At 36.5% G+C, this 22,997-nt stretch overlaps 1 protein-coding gene across 10 annotated transcripts in view; it reads right to left on the bottom strand.

The window, feature by feature from the left end:
• ATP8B4 (ATPase phospholipid transporting 8B4 (putative)) overlaps nucleotides 1-22,997 on the bottom strand; it is a 346,626-nt gene that overhangs the window by 51,606 nt on the left and 272,023 nt on the right. For all 10 annotated transcript variants that reach the window (XM_069098021.1, XM_069098022.1, XM_069098023.1 and 7 more), the window contains 2 exons: nucleotides 22,121-22,226; nucleotides 9,851-9,998 (listed from right to left, as the gene is read on the bottom strand). In XM_069098021.1, coding sequence (XP_068954122.1) covers nucleotides 9,851-9,998; nucleotides 22,121-22,226 — 254 coding nt within the window. The remainder of the gene's footprint in view (nucleotides 1-9,850; nucleotides 9,999-22,120; nucleotides 22,227-22,997) is intronic.

A 22,997-nucleotide genomic window follows, 5' to 3' on the forward strand; every position in this document is an offset into this window, starting at 1 on the left:
GTGAGCTGGAGGTTTTAGCCCCAGGTGGGCCTGACCAGCCACCGGCAGGAGGGACTCCAGATCACCAGCAGCTGTGGCGACCCAGAATTATCAACACATACATGCTAAGGACAAAGTGAGAAGTCAGTGCAGTCTGGACTTTGGGACCCAGTAAGTGGGAGTGCATCAGCTTTTGCCCCTGGGGCGAGAAGCCACTGAGATGCCCAGCATAGCCCCACGTGGCAGCTTCAGCTCCTGGCCTGCAGAGTGTAGGGTGACCAAGCGACCAGTCTGAGGAGTAATCGCTCATGCTTTAACCTGCTTGGATCTGGATTGCAGTCTAGGGTGGAGGTCCTGGGGTGTGTGACCAGCTTGCCAGAGTGTGTGGAGGCCTCAGAGAGGGCACCCAACTAATTCCTCCAGCAGTTGAGAAAATTCCAGCATTTGGGACGAAAGCTCCCCTGTCTGGTGGCAGAGTACTACTGTGGCAAAAAGCCCAGGGGTCAAGTGACTGAGGGGCAACATGACCAGGCAAAGGAAACAAAGCATACAGAAGATTCCAACATTAGACTCCTATTTTGGGGACAAAAAGGAACAAATCATGGAACAGGAGGAAGACAACAAAGTCAGAACTCCTGTACCAAAAGCTTCAAAAAAAAAAAATATGAGCTGGTTACAGGCCATAGAGGACTTTAAGAAGCAGATAAGAGAAATGGAGGAAAAATTGGGAAGAGAAATGAGAATGATGCAAGAAAATTATGAAATGAGAGTCAACAGCCTGACTGAGGAACATCACACCTTAAAAAATAGACTAACTCAATTGGCAAAAGAGGCTCAAAAAGGCAATGAGGAGAAGAATGCCTTAAAAAGCTGAATTTGCCAGATGGAAAAAGAATCTCAAAAGCTCACTGAAGAGAATCATTGCTTCTGAATTAGATTGGAACAAATGGAGGGTAATGACTTTATGAGAAATCAAGATGCTGTTAAACAGATCCAAACAAATGAAAGAATAGAAGGCAATGTGAAATATCTCGTGGGAATAACCACTGACTTGGAAAACAGATCCAGGAGAGATAATTTAAAAATTATTGGACTACCTGAAAGCTATGATCAAAGTAAGAACCTAGAAATCATCCTCCAGGAAGTTCTCAAGGAAACCTGCCCCGATGTTTTAGAACGAGAGGGCAAAATAGAGGTTGAAAGAATTCACCGATCACCTCCTGAAAAAGATCCCAAAAAGAAAACTCCTAGGAATATTATAGCCAGGTTCTGGAATTCCAAGATTAAGGAGAGAATATTACAAGCAGCTAGGAAGAAACAATTTGAATATTGTGGAAATGCAATCAGGATAACCCAGGATCTGGCAGTTTCTACACTGAGGGACCGATGGACTTGGAATATGATATTCCGGAGGTCAAAGGAGCTGGGATTAAAACCAAGAATTACCTACCCAGCAAAACTGAGTATCATGTTTCAGGGGAAAATATGATAATTCAGTGGAATAGAGGACTTTCAAGCATTCTTGATGAAAAAACCAGAGCTGAATAGAAAATTTGACATTCAGATACAAGAAGCAAGAGAAGCATGAGAAGGTAAACTGGGTAAAGAAATCATAAGCCACTGATCAATGTTGAACTATTAATATGCCTACATGGAAAAACAATAATTGTAACTGACGAAACTTTTCTCAGTATGAAAATAGTTGAAGGGAATAGAAATATATATATATATATATATATATATATATCGTTCTATTCCCTTCATATATATATATATATATATGTCTATATATGAGGGTATATGGGCATATGAATACATATGTGAATGTGTGTATATATGTTTACAGGTATACATAGATAGAGGGGACCAATTTAATAGGAAGGTATGATACTTAAATGGTGAAATTAAGAGGTGAGAGAGGAATATAATGAGAGGAGTTGGGGAGAGACAGAATGGGGTAAACTCTCTCATATGTAAGAGGCAAGGGAAAATGGTTACAATGGAGGGGAAGAATAGGAAGGCAAAAGGAAATGGGTCAACCTTATTCTCATTGAATTTGGCTTGGGGAGGGAATGAAATACACACTAAATAGGGTATCTCACCCTATAGGAGAGTAGGGGGGAAGGGGATGAGAGGGGGGGCCTGATGGAGGGGAGGGCAGGCTGGGGGGGGGGGAGTTGGAAGCACCCACTTTTGAAAAGGGAAAGGATCAAAGTAGAGAATAGAACAAGTGGGAGATGGGATTAGGAGGGAGGGAAATATAGTTAGTCTTTTACAATATATATACTATGTTATTGTTTTCTATTAGCTACACATGTACAACCTATAATGAACTGCCTATCTTCCCAGTAAGGGTGGGTGACAAGGGAGGAAGGGAATGAATCTGGAATTCAAAGTTTTAAAATCAAATGTTTAAATATATATATACTATTATCAATACTATTTTACATGTAATTGGGAAATAAGATATACAGGCACTGGGGCATAGAGATCCACCATGCCCTACTGGAAAAGTTGAAAGGGGTATGGGAGAAATTATGGGAGAGAGCAGATTGGAGGAGGGGATATCCTGTGGGACTGCTATTTTGGGGCGGTGGGTAGGGGAAAAATGGGGAGAAAATTTGTAACTCAAAATTTGGCAGAAATGAATGATGTAAATCAGAAGTTAATAAAGTATTTGAAAAATGAAAAAGAAAAGAAAAGTAGGTTCCTAGTGGCAGGCTGTGTCTGCTCTCCAAGGACCAGGTTAGCTGAGTGAATGTCTCATCATTATGTGATGAATTTTCTAGCCATGACGACCCGAGAAAGAAAGAAAGAAACAGAAAATGACTCTCAGTCATAGAAGGTCCCATTAGAGATGATGGCAGACTGGCAGAAAGGAGAGGGAACAGATGGTACTAAAAAAATCCCAACAACAAATCACATAGTTATTAGAATCCCTATAAATTTAGTTGCTGATATTCTAAAGTGAGAGTCCACATCCTACTGAAAGAACTAAACCATACCAATATTGATATTCTTGCTGCAAATGAAATCAGAAAATTAAAGAAACATGAAATTGAATGGAAGTATGACTCAGGTTCTCCTTCAAGAGGTAAATAGAGGAGTTTCTTTAATCCTATGTCCAAAAGCAAAAGAAACATTATTTCATGGATAGTAATCTTGCTTTGTAATGCTCATGGTGAACATAAGTAGAATAATTTTTATGGGGATCAATTTAGCTTATATGCCAACATCTGTTTCAGAGGATGAAAAGATAAAGAAATTCTTTGAAAAAAATCAGGTAAGATCCAACTAAATCATCTATTTTATATTCATTCATTTAAAAAATATTAAGCCTAACTATGGAGCCAGCATTGTGGTAGGCACTGAGGATACAAATAATCCCTACACTCAAGGAGCTTGCATTCCTTAATTCTAAGAGACTTTAAAGCAAAAAAATGGGCATTAGATGGTGAAAAGTATATTGGAAAATATGACAGAGTGCTAAGAAATGGTAGGAGGCAAAGGCTCATAGGATACTTAGCTTCACGTTTAAAAATAATGAATACTTTAAGAAGGAGATAGAAATGCCAAGAATCAAAAGTCACACACAAAAGAGTAATTGATATTATTTTTATAAACAGAAAAAAACTTAGTTATTGACATATAGAAGAGATGTCAGAAGGAAAGGAAGTAAGGTTGAAAATGAGAGATGAGAATTTCATCTTCTAATTTCGCACCAAGATTTAATTGATCATTTGGCCATAAATTTAATGTTCCTCTGGACTTAGCTACAGAGACTCTGAGAGGTGGCTGAAGGTCTTGCTAATAATACAATTGACACTAGACTGAGAAGGTATGTAACCAATGGATGCAGTACAGATAGGACTGGATTTAATGAGATGTTCCCAAATGCCCTTTAGAGACAATATTCCACATGTGATGGAGCAAGGCAGTCTGTGCTATTAAGAATAGCAAAATTCACTGTCAAGTTGCCTCCATATGTAAGGTAAATACCAATGATGAGTGTGGGTGATGAGTAAAGAGGTTGAGCAGAGTCCCTCTAAAAATTTTCATCATCCAGCAATTTGCTTCCGTAAAGGGAGGTAGGCATAGGGTAGCAATGGCATGTACAAAAGAATACAAAAAAAGGATATGTGTCATGTACCTGAAAAACAATCTCTTTTTCTCCCTCTATCCTAGACTGACTCACAATTGTCCCAAGGAGACTTATCTCCTCTCTTAGTTTAGGATATTTCAAAAATGCTGCTTTAGGTTATTAATCTTTCTCTGATTATTACTTTTATTTTTCACCTTGAGCTGGCTAAATAATACTACAGCATCAGAAGATTTGTGATTCTACTCTTCACCTCTGTGGCAATCATAATGCCATTTCTCTCATCCTGTGTTTCACAAGAAGTGACAGATGTTTCTTTCACTTTTATCACACTTTCCTTCCTTCCCGTTTGACATTCCCATGAACACTGACCATATTATAAAGGTTAGCAACAGGGGCAACTAGGTGGCGCAGTGAATAGAGCACTGATATTGGAGTCAGAAGGACCTGAGTTCAAATCTGGCCTCAGACACTTGACACTTAACTAGCTGTATGACCTTGGGCAAGTCACTTAAGCCCAATTGCCTTGCCTTCCCCCCCTCCAAAAAAAAAAATAAATAAAAGTTAGCAACCAATAATTTCCCTATATAACAATGAGAATAAATAGTAGAGAAATAACAGAGGAGAAGGGGGAAAGAGAACAAACAGGATACTACCAACTATAGCAAAGAAGGACAATCACTCTAAATTCTTCCTTGCCCAGAGAAAGGTCAAGGCTTTTGCTTCCCTCTCCAACTCTGGGAGAGCTTTATTGTCTTTAAAGGGCAGTTTGGGGTATCTCACCAAACCTGGTGCTATCAGCACCATACCAACTGTCACTGTCTCTCTGAGCCCATCATCAACTACATCATTGACCAGAGCTTCAGCCATTTCTTAGAGACTTTGTAGGGAAAGCCAGAGGAACACAAAGGCAGCTAGGTGGTATAGTGTATAGAGTGCTGGGCCTAGAGACAGGAACACCTGAGTCCAAATCCAGCCTGAGACATTTACTACCTGTGTAACCCTGGACAAGTCACTTAACCTCTTTTTGCCTCAGTTTACACATCTATAAAATGGGGATAAAAATAGCACCTACCTCCTAGAATTGTTGTGAGGATCAAATGGGATAATAATTGTAAAGTGTTTAGCACAATGCCTATGACATAGTAAGAGCTATATAAATGTTAGCTATGATGATGATGATCTGACTTCCTACCTATCTGCCATACTTTCCCCAGAATTTAAAAAAAATAAAAATCCCACAACCAGTCCCAGTTCCAACATGTGATTGGCTAATGGCTACTGAGTGGTATCCCCATGGCAATGGCGGGCTAAACCTACAAAAAGTTTAAGTGACTTCACGTATTACCATAAGGAGGAGGAGGAAAAAAAACAACCCTGAGGAATTATCTTAGCAAGCAAATATGTGACTTCCTGGTCAAGTGGAAAGTTAAATAGGTCAGGTGTGGGCAGCACCTTGGAGGGAGATGGAATATTACAAAAAGAACTGTCTCATAAAACTGCAAGAAGTTAGGGGGGAAATGAGTTTGCAGGAAGCTTGTTCTGTGGCTAGCTCTGGAGGTAGAAGGGGCCTCAAAGGATACCTAGTCCAACACCCTCATTTAACAGAGAAGGAACTGAGAATAAATGACAATCCTTAAACATAAAAATGAAGACAACAAACAGATGAAAATGGAACAGAAAATGAAACATTTTATAATAATTTTTTCCATTAATAGCAGTGGAACCACCACTGGCACTCTAATATCCAAGTATCCAATGAACCAAATAAGGAAGGAAGAATGAACACAAAAGAAGATGAAGTCAGAAAGAATACCTGAACAAGTCCAAGTATGCATAAAAATAATTAGATGCCAAAGATGGTAGAGTTTTTAGGATTTTGAGTATTTAATCCTCAAGACACCTGAAAGAAGAGAAGATAACCAATAACAGGAAAAAATCAAGGACAGTATTATCCCTCTCCAAAAAAAAGGCAACTGAGAGGATAGCAATAACTGGAGATCCATATACCTACTTTCTTATTGCTATAAAAATCTTTATAAGAATGATCTATACATGAGGGCACCATTAATAAAAATATGAGAAAAGAAGAAGCAAGCTCTGGTCAAAGATATCTTCAACATACCAGATTTCTCAGTTAAACAATTAGCTGAATGTTATAGGGAACCAAGATCTCTCTGTGAGCATTCTTTTTAAATTATTTTAAAGGAATTTATTTTAAAATGCTGCTTTATAAACGGCTGTGTATATGTTAAGATCAGACAAAATTCCTTGATAAATGTAATAGCAGAGAATGTGTTGTTTAATAACCCTCTGGTTAGCAATCTCAGACAAAACATAAAAATGTAGATGATATTTTACTAATTGCACCAAGCTTTGGAACAGGCTCATTCAAAAGCATTTGTCTTAACAACATCCATAGGAAGAACCATATTGAGGAAGAATTTCTACTGTCCAATTTTTGACATATGGTTAAATGGAGGGTTGGCCATCGGTATCTTTAATAGACAGTATAGAATGGCAACGAATTGGAGCTAAAATCAAAAAGAGGGCAGAGATAGGATGGGTTGCATTTGGAAAACTGTAAAGTCTTTTCAATGATCCCAAGCTGCTGCCTGAAATAAAAACCCATCTTTTTAACATCAATATTCTTCTGGTAATGCCATATGGCTACAAATCATATAATATGCCAATCTCCTAAATATAAAAATTACTGAACCACCCAAAGAGTAATATAGAGACACATGGTGAATGCAACTAACCTATAACATATAAACAATACCATGTGCACAATAAGTAGCATAAATATATATCCAGTTGATGCATGATAGGAAAAGGAGACAGTCCAATCACACAGCAAGACTGAGTAATAACAGATAAACAGCCTCGCCTGAGCATCACACTGGTAGTCATTGCATATTAAAGACATAGAGGAAGGTCTCAGCACATTGGTAAACCCTCAGTGGAGAATTTATGGCAGAATATACCCACAAGCTGCATATGAGAAGGTATGGATGGGTGTCATCAATACCTTTGGATGTATAACTTATTTTAATGAGATCATGGATCTAAGGAAGCAAAACAGCAAAATAGGCTGAGGAATTGAAAAAAGAAAAGGTACATAAAAGTACTTTCCTGCCTCTTTCTCCTATGGTTTATGTAATATACAGCTACCTTGGCAGAATCTAATCCCATCCCTACTTCCTTCCCAGTATAAACTCTCTTTCACAGAGGAATACACAAAAACACACACAAGACAGGGCCTTCTGTTGATGTCAATGGCATCAGTAGTATCTGTCTCCATGCATGATACCACATCATCTTATTTATTAGGGACAATCCAAGAATGCCATTTGGTTAACTATCAATATGGTGTTGCATTTCTGGATACTCAAAAATCTCAAGCAAGAAAATACTCAAATCCCAGACTATCTTTTCCAAAATAGGACAGATTGTAACCTTAGCCCCCAATTACAATATTTCTACTGGAGATGTTCTGATTTATAAATATCATCCTCAAGAAGATAGTGGCCTAAGTCAGATTCCTACCATTGCTACAAATCTGGAAATTTTGAAGAAATTCTTTAATATCTATGTTAAATATGGAATATATGAGGTAAATTACATATCATGAGATAGTTTAAATTCAAGGTCACAGATGTACAAAAGGATCTTCATAAATGTACAATAATAACAAAATATCATAAAAATATTTTCACCAATTATTCTATTTTCTTGTTCAAAGACATATCCCTATATATACTTTCTCACATTTTTAGCTCTTTGCATTAAAAAAAAACTTTCAAAAACATTAATTCACTTGCTCCTCCATAAAACCCTACGAGGTATTCAAGGAAAGGTCTTATCAACCCCATCTTAAAGAAAAGGAAAGTAAGGCTGATAGTATTAGGCTACACAATATTGGACTTGGATTCAGAGAATCTGAGTGTGAAGCCCAGCTCTCCTATCTGTTAGCTATCTGACTTCTGGCAGATCACTTTACCTCTCCAGGCTGCAGTTCCTCATATGAAAAAAGAAGGAGATGGAACCAGATGATCTGTGAGGTTCCTTCTAAGTCTTAAACTTATGATCTTATGATCATATAACTTGCTAAAATAATACAGCTAATGTATAGGAAAACCCAGTCTCTTAATCCTCTTTCTCTTTCTAATATAACATGCTACTTCGTAAGGCAATAATATTACGAAATAAAGATTTGCTTGAAGTTGTATTCCTTTGAGTCATTAATGAGAAGTATTTCATTATGCAGCATATAAAAGGGTCTGCTAATCTGATATGGGCTGTATGATACAAGGCCTTAGAGAAAGTATGACCATGTACACACAGAACCCAATCTTTTGTCTAGGAATGAATGATGCCTTTCAGTTTAGTCTACAACTATTGGCCATCCCAACACTTAATGAAAAGATGAAGGAGGAGTGTTAGCAATCTGTATGATAGAGTGGTCACATTTAAACCCTATAAAGCTTGCGGTTTAGATTTAGACAAAATAAAGGTCAATGACTTTGTTTTCTTTAAAGAAAACCTACACACACACCACATGAGATATGAACAATTCTTTTTGAAAAGAAACTTGGATTTGGTAGAACATATAGAGGCAAACATTTAAAATTGCTTAACTTTTCCCACTGCTTCATCTTCTCTTGGATCTACAAAAGGGGAATCGAACCACTGCCTGGCCACAATGCTTTCAGAATGGTCACCTTCCCAATTGGAAGAGAGGCTAATAATTAGATGACCAACTGCCATATTACAACCTTGGGTTGCTGCTAATCTATGCAAGAGAAGAGGGCAGTACTGCCTCTCCAACCTTTCAACTGAGTTTGGCCTGCAGCTGAGCTCTGTAACTTTCCATGGTGTGGAAGGCAACACATCATTACGTCTGGAATCCAGCTGGATAATGCTTTAAACACTAAGAGCTAACAGACAGCTGATCACAGGGGGAAAAATACAATATACTCATATCCAACTGCTTTTGTCCTCTAAGAAACTGTCTACAGGAAGATATATTTCTTCTTCAAACTCCCAAAGTGAAAAATACACATCAAAGCAGGAGAAAGATGTGAGATTAGGTCTTTTGTGCATAGAAATGATAATTCCAGCACAGTGCAATAGAAGCTTTTGTCTTCTAAATTAGAAGCTCAGAAGGACACTTTGATACTTGTTCAAGATTTAGAACCTGAACTACATTAAAAGCACAATGCAAGTTTATTCTATTATGACAAGAACCAGATTTCCTAATCAAAGCAAATTGTTTGGCATCACTATAAAATGCTGCTATTTTGGAAAACCACCAGAGGTATCTTAATGGCAATAATTTGGTATAGTAATTATTTGAAGGTCAGGTTGTGCTCCTCAAGTTATAAACATTAGTAAGAAAAACAATTGTATTCCATCCATCCTGTTGCATTCTGTTAATTAATTGGCAGGAGTTTGTAATATTCCCCTTACACAAACTCTTAAATAATAGCATTAAGTGGCCTATGCTCAATAGGACAAGAATGAGATTCTGTGAATGTGATAGTTTATGGACCCACCATTTCACTGCATGGTAGTTCAAAGGACAATAAATATGAAATTAATATTAGAAATTTCCTTTGCAGAAGTGAAACCATAATTTGTACGAGCTGTGTTTCTCCACATGTCAGAAGTTTGGGAAATATGAAAGAGGACCTCATTGTGACAATACAAAAGAGACAATTATTGGGGTGAAGAATAAGGAAGGACAAAAGCTTACTACAAAATACTCACCAAACTATGCCCATTTATGATTAAGGCATAATCCCCAGTTACTGTTTCCTCTACAGTTGAGCTCAGCTTTAACTCCTGTAGTTTTTCACAAAATGCATAGCCATTCGTAAAACCTGTGTTTCTTTCAAACAATATTTCTTTTGCTTTCCTTTAAAGAAGTTAAAAAAAAAGTAAATCATAGTGACCTATAGATAGCATACCTATTAACTTTAACAAGACACTGACCTAGAACTAAATTCATTTCGTCACTACTCAGAGTGATTATAGCATAAGATCCAATTTCAGCAGGCTTACAGCATGTCTTTGAAGTAATGAGGATACCATAGCAAATTTCCACATTCCAGGAGGTAGAGGGGGTAGGGCAGGGTAAACATAATGAAAACAAAATCATCTTGAATGTTTTAAATGATTTAAAAGTTAAGTCACCCTGCTGATCTGAGTTTGAACTGGGAGCTTGACAGATTTCCTCTATAGGGTTGTTTAAGCTTCAAGGACTTAAGAACAATTGGCTTGGCATATAAATACTGCCACTAAATACTAGAGGGGGGGATGTGGGGGAAGTTTAAAGAAAATAAGGAAAATTTTCTAGGAATCCTGGGGCATCAATGTCAAAAATAATACACACCAAACTTTAGAACAACGTAATGTGATCTCTGCCTAAAATCTTAGCCCACCAAGAAATACACTCTTTGAAATATGACAATTTGTTTACTGAATTGACACAGTCATTATATAAAAATCACAGGACATTTTAAGAGAAAGTTTTAATCATCAGCTCAGACAACAGAATATATATCATCTGGGGACAGAAACTATAGACACCAAAATAGATTGTTTACCAGATGGAAAATCTCCTGAATGTTGGAGCTTGTTTTTTTGTTTTTTTGTTAACAATGTCTGCAGAACAATTTTTCACTTAGCCTACCAAGCTAACTGCAGTGTGCGCCAGTTGGGTTTGTGTGTTGAGTTATATAACACCTTCGAAAGTACCATAGTCCTGGTTAGTGAACGACAAAGAGAGTACACAAAGGAAAGAGCATTTCCTCTTTCAGGGCCTTCTTTCTGCTCAAGGATGAGTAAATTGCATGCTTTGAAGTTCACTCAGGGGAGAGCCACATGACCACAGCAGATTCCAGTGTGACCAGAGAGAGGCCTCACAAGGGACAGGGTCTGGATCTTCCAAGTTTCTCCCCCATATAGTGCCTTGTAGATGAGCTACAGTGAATTGAATCAACTAAAACTTTTGAGTCACCTCCCACTCTGCTTCTACAAAGCTAAGAATCAATGTGTAAATGGGGAGCAAAGAATGGGCTCTAAATGAAAGTTATGCCCAGAAGTAAAATGAAATGGTTCCCAAAACACTCATTCTAATAAAGAAAACATTTATGGAAATATTTTTATATTGAGGTCCCTTTGAAAGAAGAGACTGTTCATTGTAAAACCAATGAATTTAGCCTTCAACTTTCTAATTATTGGAAAATATAATACTAATTATTTAAGGGTTGTGTATTTGTGTGTGTTTGTGTTTTAATTTTATCTTCTGCCTCAACATCTCCTTCTACTGGTCCAGTAATGGAATCACAGCCTGCATTTATGAAATAAGAATCTATTACTATAGTCTTGAGCATGATGTCATACATTTAAAGTCTGCACTACAAAAAGGAAGAAAAGGATTGAATATAAAGTCAATAGTGATAAATGGGTGGGTGGGGGAATAAAGTTAGGGGTCAAAGGTCAGAGACAGGATAGAAAGGTTACATAAACTAGGTGGATCAGGATTTTTGAAACAATAATCCCTTTAATGAATCTTTATTACATACATGAAAAGTTATAGTTCCATCTATTAAAACAAAGCATACATGTACATGTGCACACACATACATGAGAAGACAGGTTCTATTGAAATGAACATGTCTGCATTTCTTAGGAACTGACTGCTGCAGAACATATAAACTATATTTTGAGAAACTACCGAAGTGAGAACATCTTATGGGATTTTCCTATTTAATGATGTTCTCCTTCATTCTATATAAATGACTCAGTCTCTGTTTTCCCCCTAGAAAATGAAAACATACCAAAGAAAGATAAAGTTAAGGCAAAGACTGACATCTTCTAGTTACTCAGGATAGTTTTCCTTAAGCTATCATCTAAATCTATTGCATAAATACTTTTCCAGAAAAAAAGAAAAAAAGGAAAGGGAAAAAGGATACTAAAAGGAATGCTAGATTTTGCTCTAATTCCTAATGAACTCACTAATTCTCCAAGCCAAGAGTGGGTTCTCATACATTAAAACCTTTGCCCACTGATCTATGGCTGACATTCACCCTGAATTTCTTCTTAGAGCTTATTTCTTCAAACACCAGCTGGTTTCTACATAAACAATTTATGCAGAAAGAAAAAAAAAGATTCTCACAATTCTGTTTCTATATATTTGGACTATATATTTTGCTGGAATAACACACAATGCTTAACCATACTATACAAATAACAAATGCTAAAAGCAAAAGAACATATGGTTTGTTTTTCCCCTCAAACTTCCAAATAAAGAGTGGTTTATTATTATATAGGAATGTAGAAATGCTCTAATTATTGTAACCTAAAGTATTCTAATCCCTAAATTATCTTGAACATATCAATGAGTGATCAGATAAGCAGTGTTAACTTGTCTCCAGTGGAAAAAAAGAATCAATGACAAAAGTCATTGGTCCCACCTAAAGTCACATGGCATGCTCTACTAAAAAAAAATCTTCTGGAAAATAAACGAAAATACCTGTTCTTGAAAGAACAAAATAATTCAAAGGAAGGATATTTATTGAGATATTAAATTTATTTTCATTGAAATTAAGATATAGGAAGAGTAGCACAATGAAAAACCTAAAAATGATCTCTTAAATCTTTATTTTTTCCTCCTTTTCCTGAAGGTTTTGGTGAATGGGTATAGAAAAGACAAAAGTATCATGATGTAATGAATAGAGGGTAAATCCTGGAGTCAGGAAGACCTGAATCCTGAATTGAATCCGATTCTGTCAAATACTGTACAAAATATAAATATTCTGAATTAATACATAACTGATAAAATGCCACTATGATTTATCTGAATATAATAAATTATTGAAACCATTAAGTCCAGACCATGAAAATAGACAGAATACATTGAGCACATTGATTGTTCAATCTTTCTGCACTAGAAAGTCTAACAAGATAACAGACTCCCCATTTTTGGATTAGATAGTCCATCCATTTGACAACATTACCAACCTAACCAGGAAATACAAAGAGGCTCCATTCACTGTCATATCACTTTAAATGGAAACAATAAAATAACTTCCCTGCTCGTTACTACTTACTTATTTTTGTATCATTGAAGAAGACTTGAGGAGACATGGGCTATGACTATATAACATTGCCATAGTCATTTGATCAGCAAAAAATACAACCAATTATTTTGTCTAGAGAATATCAGAAAACCAGGCTGGCTGATTTTTTAATGGCTAAATTGAGCACATGTGTGACAATTAAAACAATTTGGTTTTTTTTAAGGCATCCTATCCATTAATTATTTGAAACTGGTAGAATTTTCTCTTTGAGTACCCTGGACAACATCAGAAAAAACATGGGTGCCATCATCAATATGTCTCATGCTATGTCTTTAATATATATAAACAACAATAACTTAACAAAGCAATTATTCATTCAATCAAAGTTTGTACTTCCCTTACCTGCTTTGGTACACTTGCACAGGCTACATCCCCAAATAACCACTACCATTCATAGAGGATTTCAAGATGTATGAAGTGTATTCTTTGCAACAAATGTGTGAAGAATGTGGTAGGTAGCATTATTCCCATTTTACAGATGAGGAAATTGAGCCTCTGATAGGTTAAACAACTAACCTGTGGTCATGTAGCAAGTAAGTATTAGAGATAGGGTTCAAACCCAAAGTATCTAACTCCAATTCAAGTATCTTTTCAATTACATTAAGTATCCTGAAACAGATGCTTTTTCCATCTCCACATGTGAAAATTTTTCTCTTCTTTTAAGGCCAACCTCAGGTGATACACCCTCCATGAAACCTTCCCCAGTTTCACTAGCTAAAAGTGTTCTATTCCTTCTCTGTCTTCTCATATTATTCTCATATTAGGTCACTTGGACCTCAGTTTTGCCCATATCCTTTCTCTCATATTTACTTATAAATTTTGCATTTACTTCTTTTGTTTTGTTTTGTTCTGTTTTTTGTCCTTCATTTTCAAAGAGGACCAATGATGTCACAGGGTGATGTCTTAACTTGCGTATGTATTGCATTTAAGTGAAGCAGAGCTATGCAGAGTCTTCAGCCTCACACTCTCTTCCAGAGTCAGCAAAGTCCAGTGGCAAGACAAAAGTCAGGACAACTGGTGATGGCCCAGGATGCAATGGATGACCTTAGCATCTTCAATGTCTGACCTAACTCTAGGCACTCCACAACAGCCACTTCAGCTACCTTCATGGCAGCTGAAACTACTCTGATGGACTGTAGGCTTTCTAAGAAAAGACTGTCTTATTTTGCTCTTTATAACTGTAGTGCCTAGCACAATGCCTGTCAGTAAAAATCTGATAAATGTTTGTGAAAAATACTCTATTATATCATTCAGAAAACTTATTATATTATTTAGCTATAACTTTATGTGCTTAGTTTCCCTGACCTCAGTAACTGTCCAGGAATGCCAAAGATGGTTATAAAGAATTTTTTATTCCCCCAGGTCCTGGATCCACCCAAAATATTTGTGTTTGGGTTCCACTCATTAAGATCTTGTTTTGGGCTCACCCAAAATTTGCATTTTGAGTTCCCTTTTGTTTTGGCTTTGCCCAAATTTTATTTAATGTTTACACTTGTTGATATCTAACTTAATGTACCTTGCTTTCAAGTAGCCCTGTCAGCAAAATTATTTAACTATGTACATGTGGTTTGTGTGGAGGTATCCTTGTAAATCTCCCAGAGCCTAGAGGAGAAGGAGCCACATCTTCTTTCTGGCTCATTCTCCTCTACCAAATGATCCAATAAAATTCTTTATAATACTATTTCAGTTTTGGGAGTTTGTTCTCACAAATGCCATGGACATTGATTGATTGCGGATATACTAAATATTTAGAGCTAGTTGTGTATGCTTATGTAGTTTGTATTTATATAATCATTGTAGTTTTTCAAAGTGTTTTATATTAGATGTTATAATATCCTTATAATATATTACAATATTTTTATATATTACATAAGGATAATATATTTTATGTGTGTACTTATACATATATGTGAGGTTTATATATGAGTATATGAGATTTTTATGTATATATCTGCGTATGTACATATATTACATATAGGTATATATGTTATATATGACATACATTATAGAAATAATTTCATACTTATATATTTATATGTATATATAGAATCTCATATAAATGTGTGTGCATAAATAGCCATATTATGTGTGTATATACGTCTCTCGGCTATATATAATGTTATATGTGTATAATGTATATTATATGTGTGTTTATAATATATAAATATCTTCTATATTTTGCATATATGTATACATACACACCTGTACAAACACATATAAAACCTCATATTATCATCCTTATGACAAGTCTGTAATATCAGAAAGTATTCTGTCTTTTCTTTGCTTCCTCTCGCTTTATACAGTGCCTGGAACATAGAGGCTTAATAAATGTCTATTGACTGACTGATAAATCATTTAGCTTTGCATCATTTATTTGTGTATATAGCTTATCTCCCTCGGATAATAAATTCCTTGAGAGTGTCATTTTTCATCTATGTATCCCCAGGGCCAAACACAGAATAAATAATAAATGTTTGTTTAATTGAGAGACTATATTAAGTGCCTGCTCTTGGCAAAGCACTATCCTAGTTTCTGAACAAAACATGAGGATAATTAAAATATGTTAGATAATTAATAATTAGCTAATTAAAATATGTTAGAGATGCTGATCACTTGTATAGTAGGACTAGAGCAGATGTGTGTAGCTCAATTTCATGGGGTCCATGAACTTAGGAAAAAAAGTGTCTTTATTTTTACCTCTGTAATATTATGCATTTTATTCTATGTATTTAAAAACATTATTCTGAGAAGGGGTCGAAGTGCTTCACTAGACTGCCAAAGGGGTCTACATTATAAAAAAGGGAGGGGGGGTGGTTTAGAACTTCTGGACTAAAAGAATACTAAAATTCTAATGGAATTCTTTCTATCTAAAATTTTCTCCTTGACCTATTTATCACTGATACTGCAAATCTGACCATTGAAAATGCATTTCACAGGGTGGCTAAGTGGTACAGTGAATGGAAAACCAGCCCTGGAGTCAGGAGGACCTGAGTTCAAATTCAGCCTCAGGCATTTAACATAAAACTAGTTGTGTGACCTTGGACAAGTCACTTAACCCCAGTTGTCCTACCTTCCCCTCTCCAAAAAGCCAAAAAAAAAATTGCATTTCACTACATTTTAAGAGTACTTTCTTAAAAATGCAATCACCCTTAGGAAAAGGAGCCCATTTAGCAATGATGAGCTACTGCCACCTTAAGATAAATGAGTTCAGATAAATCTCAACAGATAGTTAAAAGCAATCTACTTGTGAATAAGACACTCAGCAAGAAACTTTCTGAGTTACTGACTTTGACAAGGTCAGATGAGAGAAAGACAGTAGGAAAAGAGAGGTCCAGAGTCAATATCCTTGGGGATTGCTTGGGGAGGAAAAGCTTCCTTGGATAAGCAGATGGCAGTGTGAAATACTAAGAGAAGGGATGGATATCAGGGAGCACAGTATTGAATGCAAATGCTACGAACTTGGCATTTTGCCTAGGACTGTTTATTAGAAGGAAAAGGAACAAGAAGTACAGAGGGAAAAAGGCTAAACTTGGGGGTGCTTAATCTGGTGTTAACAGAAGCGGAGTCCTAATCCTGGCTCTGATAATTACTACTTATATGACCTTGGGTAGACCACTATTAACCTCTTAGGACAACAGTTTCCTCATTCATAAATTGAGGGAGTTAGACTAGATGATGCCTTAATGTGCTTTCCAGTTTTGATAACACATATATATTCTATCTATGATCTAAATATTCAATATATTTAATCTATGATCTAAATATTCAATACAGTCTATGATCTAAATATTCAACATAGTCAATCTAATATCTAAATTCAATATATGATTTAAATATTATAAATATTTAATCTATGATCTAAAATTAGTTTCAGAATTGTCTAAATTTCCATCATGTGTGTCTAAAATATTAATAAACATGGAGAGGTATTCTTCATACATGTCACACATACAACTTGGCTCAAAGTTAATGACATAAAACAATTTAACACCAAATTGCCAAAGAGGTCTACATTATGATACTGCCCTTTCCAAATAGTATGGAATATAGTACCCTGCTTCTGAATTTCTCTCAGGTACAGAGCAGGCATTCAATAAATATGTGATGAATAAATAATGTGTAGTAAATACTACTTGTATTTAACAGACCTTTGATAAGTATGTTGAATTAATGAATGGCAAATAATTTAGGGGATTCTTTTAAAAGTATTTTTAGAGGAAGTATGGTTAGTTGATGAGCTATTAAAGAATGTGAATTATTCTAGGAATGGAGCACATAATCAATGCTACTTATATGAAATGTGGAATGAGTTGATCTGTCAGAACAACCCCAAATACATTCTCAATCAGCTTTTCTTTGTGTAGAGGGCATATGTGTTTATGAAATGCAATCAGGAAAATAATCTTCTATGAAACACAAAAAGAATCCAATTATATCTCTTTGACCTTAATATCAAAGTGGCTATGGTAATCAAGTTAACTTAGGGTTCTTGTTTTAAGACACTAAATCTGAGACAAACAATATGAATGATAAGCATGGAAATTACACAACCATGTTTATGAAGTGTTCTAAACATATCTGACAGACTTAAATAGAAGCATTTAGGTCACTTCCCTCACAACAACTACTATAACTTCAATCTTGTTTTTACTATGCATGTTTTCCACATGAACTCCCACCGACCTCCAAAGAGTATACATACATACATACATACATATATATATATATAAAATGAATATAGAACAGTGCAATTGCATCCTTAGAACGACAATTCTACACATATGTAGAGAGTCCACATTGAGAGGAGAAAGCATCTTCAAGCATATTCCAATTTGCTTTATTCTTCTTTGCCTGCGTAGTAAATCATAGTGCACAGAAAGCCGTGAATAGGTGCGGCTAGGTGGCACAGTGAATAGAGCACCGGCCCTGGAGTCAGGAGGACCTAAGTTCAAATCTGTCCTCAGACACATAATGCAAAACTATCCATGTGACCTTGCACAAGTCACTTAATCCCAATTGCCCTACTTTACCCCCTCCAAAAAAAAAAAATAAAAGCAGTGAATACATAGTATAAATTGGATGAATTCAACTAAAGTACCTTAAATAGAATCGTACTTTCATGAAATCACCATATTTACTCAGAAAATTTCATCTTTTTGCCAGATATTTTCACAATAAAATGGAAGAATAATAAGAATTGGGTAAGCATCTATGTCTGGGTCTACCACTACCCTGAGAAACCTACGTGAATATTTTGTATTCTGAGTCAATCAGAAGAGAGGGGAATTATTTCATAGGATCATAGATATAGACTTGTATCATAGTCATCTAAACCAACACTCTCATTTTACAAATGAGGAAAATAAGGCCCAGAGAGGTTGAGGGTGTGGAGATGCAGCCTGGCAACCAGTCCTGGTGGTATCATAGCAAAAGAAAATATCCAGAAAAGAAAATGCTGCCACCAAGTCCTTGGCATTGTCAAATGGATCCACAACAAAAAATCAGTGGAAGTAACATTGAAGAAGGTTTACTATCAGCATTGCTGCTGTACTCTGACTATCTGATTTGCAGCCGAGATCTTACGTGTGTGTTCTCTTGCCATTAGAAAGTCACTCAGTAGGTCAATAAGCACCCACTCGATTTGTTAAATGCCTACTATGTGCCTGACCCTGTGGGAATACAGAGAAAAGCAAAATGCAGTCCTTTCTCTCAAGGAGCTCATAGTCTAAAGGGAGAAGACAAATGAAAGGCAAACAAAACATTGTTGTTGTTCAGTCATTTTAGTCACGTTCAACTCTTTGTGACCCCTTTTGGGGAAGTTTTATAGGCAGAGATAGATAGTGTAGTGGCTCGCCATTTCCTTCTCCAGCTCATTTTACAGATAAGGAAACTAAGGCAAATAGGATTAAGTGACTTGCCCAGGGTCACTTAGCTAGTAAGTGTCTGAAGACAGGTTTGCATTCAAGACTCGAGGTCCAGTACTCTACCCACTGAGCCACCTAGCTGCTTCCCCAAAACTAGGTATCTTTTAACTTTGTATCTAAGACCTATGATCCCACAAAGTCTAATATTTGTGATCTATGATCATACAGTCACAGAATATCTAGATTTGAAGACTAGCTCTTAATTTGCTGTTTTGATTAACTGACACAGACCTAGCTCCCTAAGTGCATGTATGCTAAGGTTCAACTCACCTAAAGACTGAATTTTGCCTCTCTCCCCCACTTATATTCTTGCTATGCATAGAGTTAAATTTCCTGGATCCCTACCCCTCGTTCTTTTATTCATTATTTAGCAAACTCAGAAAATACCCTTATTTCAATGATACAGACTACCCCACTGCCTTATCCCCATAAATGATGGGGTATTCTTCTCTTAGTGCCAAGTCATCTCTTTGTCTATAACTCTCTTTAAGTTTGAGCACTGAATAGTTTGGAGACTTGGTTTGAACTGCACAGATTGTGGGTGTACCATTAGCCTAGCCCTGGAACTGGAGATAGTGGGGAGGGAAGGCACCCTCTATGTTATTCTCCATTAGCATCTATACCCCTCCCATGGCTGCCATCCATGTGTGCCAGTATCATTTTTTGGGAATAGTCCCCTCCCCTTCTGCCCTGCAGTATCACCCTGAACTTCATACACAACAAGCTGACACCCTGGCATTTGCCTGAAAACCTGCAATGAAAGGAATTCCACTATATCCATTAGAGTTTTGTATGCCTCTGTTTATTCATTTTTTCTTTATGTCAAGCTCACTAAATTCCCACTGTGATCCAGAAAAAAAGGTTGAATTTCTGTGATTTTCCAAAAAGTGGAATAGATACCCAATAGTATACCTTAGAAAATATCTAAGAATAGAAGCAAAAAAATCTATGGCTTCAGATGCCTATGTGTAAATGAATGAAACATAGGAAATAAGCAAGGTAAAGTAGATTTCCTAAAGCTAGGAAAGTAAGTTGACCCATTGAAACCTGGTGAGATTTAACCCAACACTCTACTAAAAGTACTCTCTCTAAGGATCTCTTAATCATTAACCCAAAGCCCATTTAACAGGACTCATCCTTCTTCACTTCTATAAAGCATATGACACCATTTGCCACCCCTTTCTTCCTGGATATTCTCTCTTCCCTTGGCCTCTGTGACACTATTCTCTCTTGGTTCTTCTCCTATCTGTCTAGCTGCTCCTAAGTCTCCTTTAATGGATCAGTATCTATGTCTCACCCCCTAACTATGAATGTCCCCCAAGGCTATTATCTGGGCCTTCTCTTCTCTATATATCTTCATTCTTTGTAATGTCATTAATTCTTGTGGGCTTACTTATAATCACTATGCAGATGACACCCAAAATTTATTTATAGCCAACCCTAATCTCCTTCCTGATCTTCCACCTTGCATAATCAATTTCTATTGGATAACTCTACTTGAATAGCCTATCTCAAATTCAGTATGCTTAAAATGGAACTCTTTATTCTTCCCCCTAAACCTGCCCTTCCTCTAAACTTTCCTATTTCTGTTGCAGATACCACAAAATGTGGGCAGCTAGGTGGCACAATGGATTGAGTGCTGGTACTGGAGTCAGGAAGATTCATCTTCCTGAGTTCAAATCCCAGTTTCAGATAGTTACTTAGCTGTGTGACCCTAGGCAAGTCACTTAACCCTGTTTGCATCAGTTCCTTGTCTGTAAAATAAGATAGAGAAGGAAATGGCAAACCACTCCAGTATCTCTGCCAAGAAAACCCCAAATGGGGGACACAAAAAGTCAGACATAACTGAAAAATTACTGAAAACAACAACCACATCGCTTCCAGTCACCCAGATTTTCAACCATGGAATTTTCTTGATTCTTCCCTCTTCCTCACCTCCACATCCAAACAGTGAGCAAATCTTGTTGATTCTACTTTCACAATCTATTTCTCATTCATTCCCTTGTCTCTGCTCATATGTTTACCCCTCTAATTAAGGCGTTTATCAACTATTACCTGTACTACTGCAACAGCCTCCTAATTTGCCTTCGTATTTATCAAATCTTACTTGTACTAACCCAATCACCTCCTAATTTGTCTCTATGCTTCTAGTCTCTCCTCTCTCAATTTCACCATCCCCTCCAGCTATCAAAATAACCCTCATAAAGAATAGATCTGATCATGTTACATGGTTCCTTATTACATTTAGGGTAAAATATGAATTCCTCAGCCTGTCATTTCAAGCTCCCCACAATCTAGCTACAGACCACTTGTCTAGCTTTATTTTACTCCCCTTCATACACTCTATGTTCTAGTCAAACTGACTTACTGTTCTGCAACCTTGGAATTCCATACTCCATTTCCATACCTTTGTACAGGCCATACCCAAGCCCTAGAATCGAAACTTCCTCAATTCAACCTCTTAAACTCCTTAGCAACCTTCAAGGCTCAGCTGACATGCCTTATCCTATGAAGAATCTTTCCTGATTCTCTCAGCTGTTTGGGCCCTTTCCCTCCTCAAGTGGGCTTGTATTTAATTATCTGTCTAATGCTGCTGCTTCTAGAAGAATAACAAGTCCATTGAATTTAGGACTTATTCTTATTTGTTTTAATCTTTGCATCCTAGCACCTGATACCATGCCTTGCATGAATTAAACTGATGGCACCTGGTCTTCTAATTTCACATCCACCATATTTCCATAACATCATGGTCTTCATTGCAATGAGGGCACTAGGGAAAAATGGAAGTCTCTATTTCAGAGATTCATTACTGGTTTCAGACTAATGCCAGTCATTGTGGATCTCGTTTCCTAAAATGATTTTCAAATATGAAATATGACCAAGTCTTACATTGTATGGTAACTGCAGGATTCTTTTCTCATATTCTTAAAGTTATCTGATCTTTTTTTTTCTTTTACAGATACACTTACTTGAGTTCTTCCCGGACCTCTGCTGTGGTTTGTCCTGATATGATGAATACCTCATTCATGTCATCTGTCAGCATGTTACAAGAGTAACCAATGTTCATGGCAGTTTCTGATGAGACATGAAAACTGCTCAGTTGGCGATTATAAATATACATTATAAAGCATATGTATATATGTGTGTATATATACAGGTAAGATATAAAGATATGACTATATATATGCATAGGTATATACACACATATGTTTATACACACATATTTTAAGTTAAAAGCTCTTATTGGAAGATACTTGTGTCATTAAGGAGAGAGGAATAGAGAAGGGAGGAGGGAAGAGGGAAGAGAGAAGAATTTGGATAGGGGAGAGACAGAAAGAGGGAGGAAGAGAGGGACCCAGAAGAATTCTCTTAACCTCCATGGGACTCTCAGACTCTTTACTTCAGCCTGGAAAAACCTGGCTCAGTGTTAACACCAAATGCTTCTCATAAAACATTGTATCATTTTTTTTAAATGAAGTACAGAATACATAATACTGAGAACATATGCAACATATTGTATACAATATTGAATATTACATACAGACTAAAATAGTATGTAATATTTATGTCATATATAATATATAATGTGTGTTTCTTCATTCCAGGATTTGGGGAAGCTAAAATATTCAATTTTGCTAATGTTTAGAACCATTCAATGCAACAAGCATTTAGTAAGTCCTATGTACCAGGCACTGTGCAAGACACTGGAGTCATGAACAAATTGAATGGTTTAAACCATACTTCAACATATGTGTCCAGTCATTCAGTCACGTCCAACTCCTCATGACCACATGGGCCATAGCAAACACCATGGGGTTTTCTTGGCAAAGATAATTTCCTCCTCCA

Source organism: Petaurus breviceps, unplaced genomic scaffold, assembly GCF_028583685.1.
Source record: "Petaurus breviceps papuanus isolate PSGF00001 unplaced genomic scaffold, PetGlider_PUasm1.0 37, whole genome shotgun sequence".
Classification (NCBI taxonomy): Eukaryota; Metazoa; Chordata; class Mammalia; order Diprotodontia; family Petauridae; genus Petaurus; species Petaurus breviceps.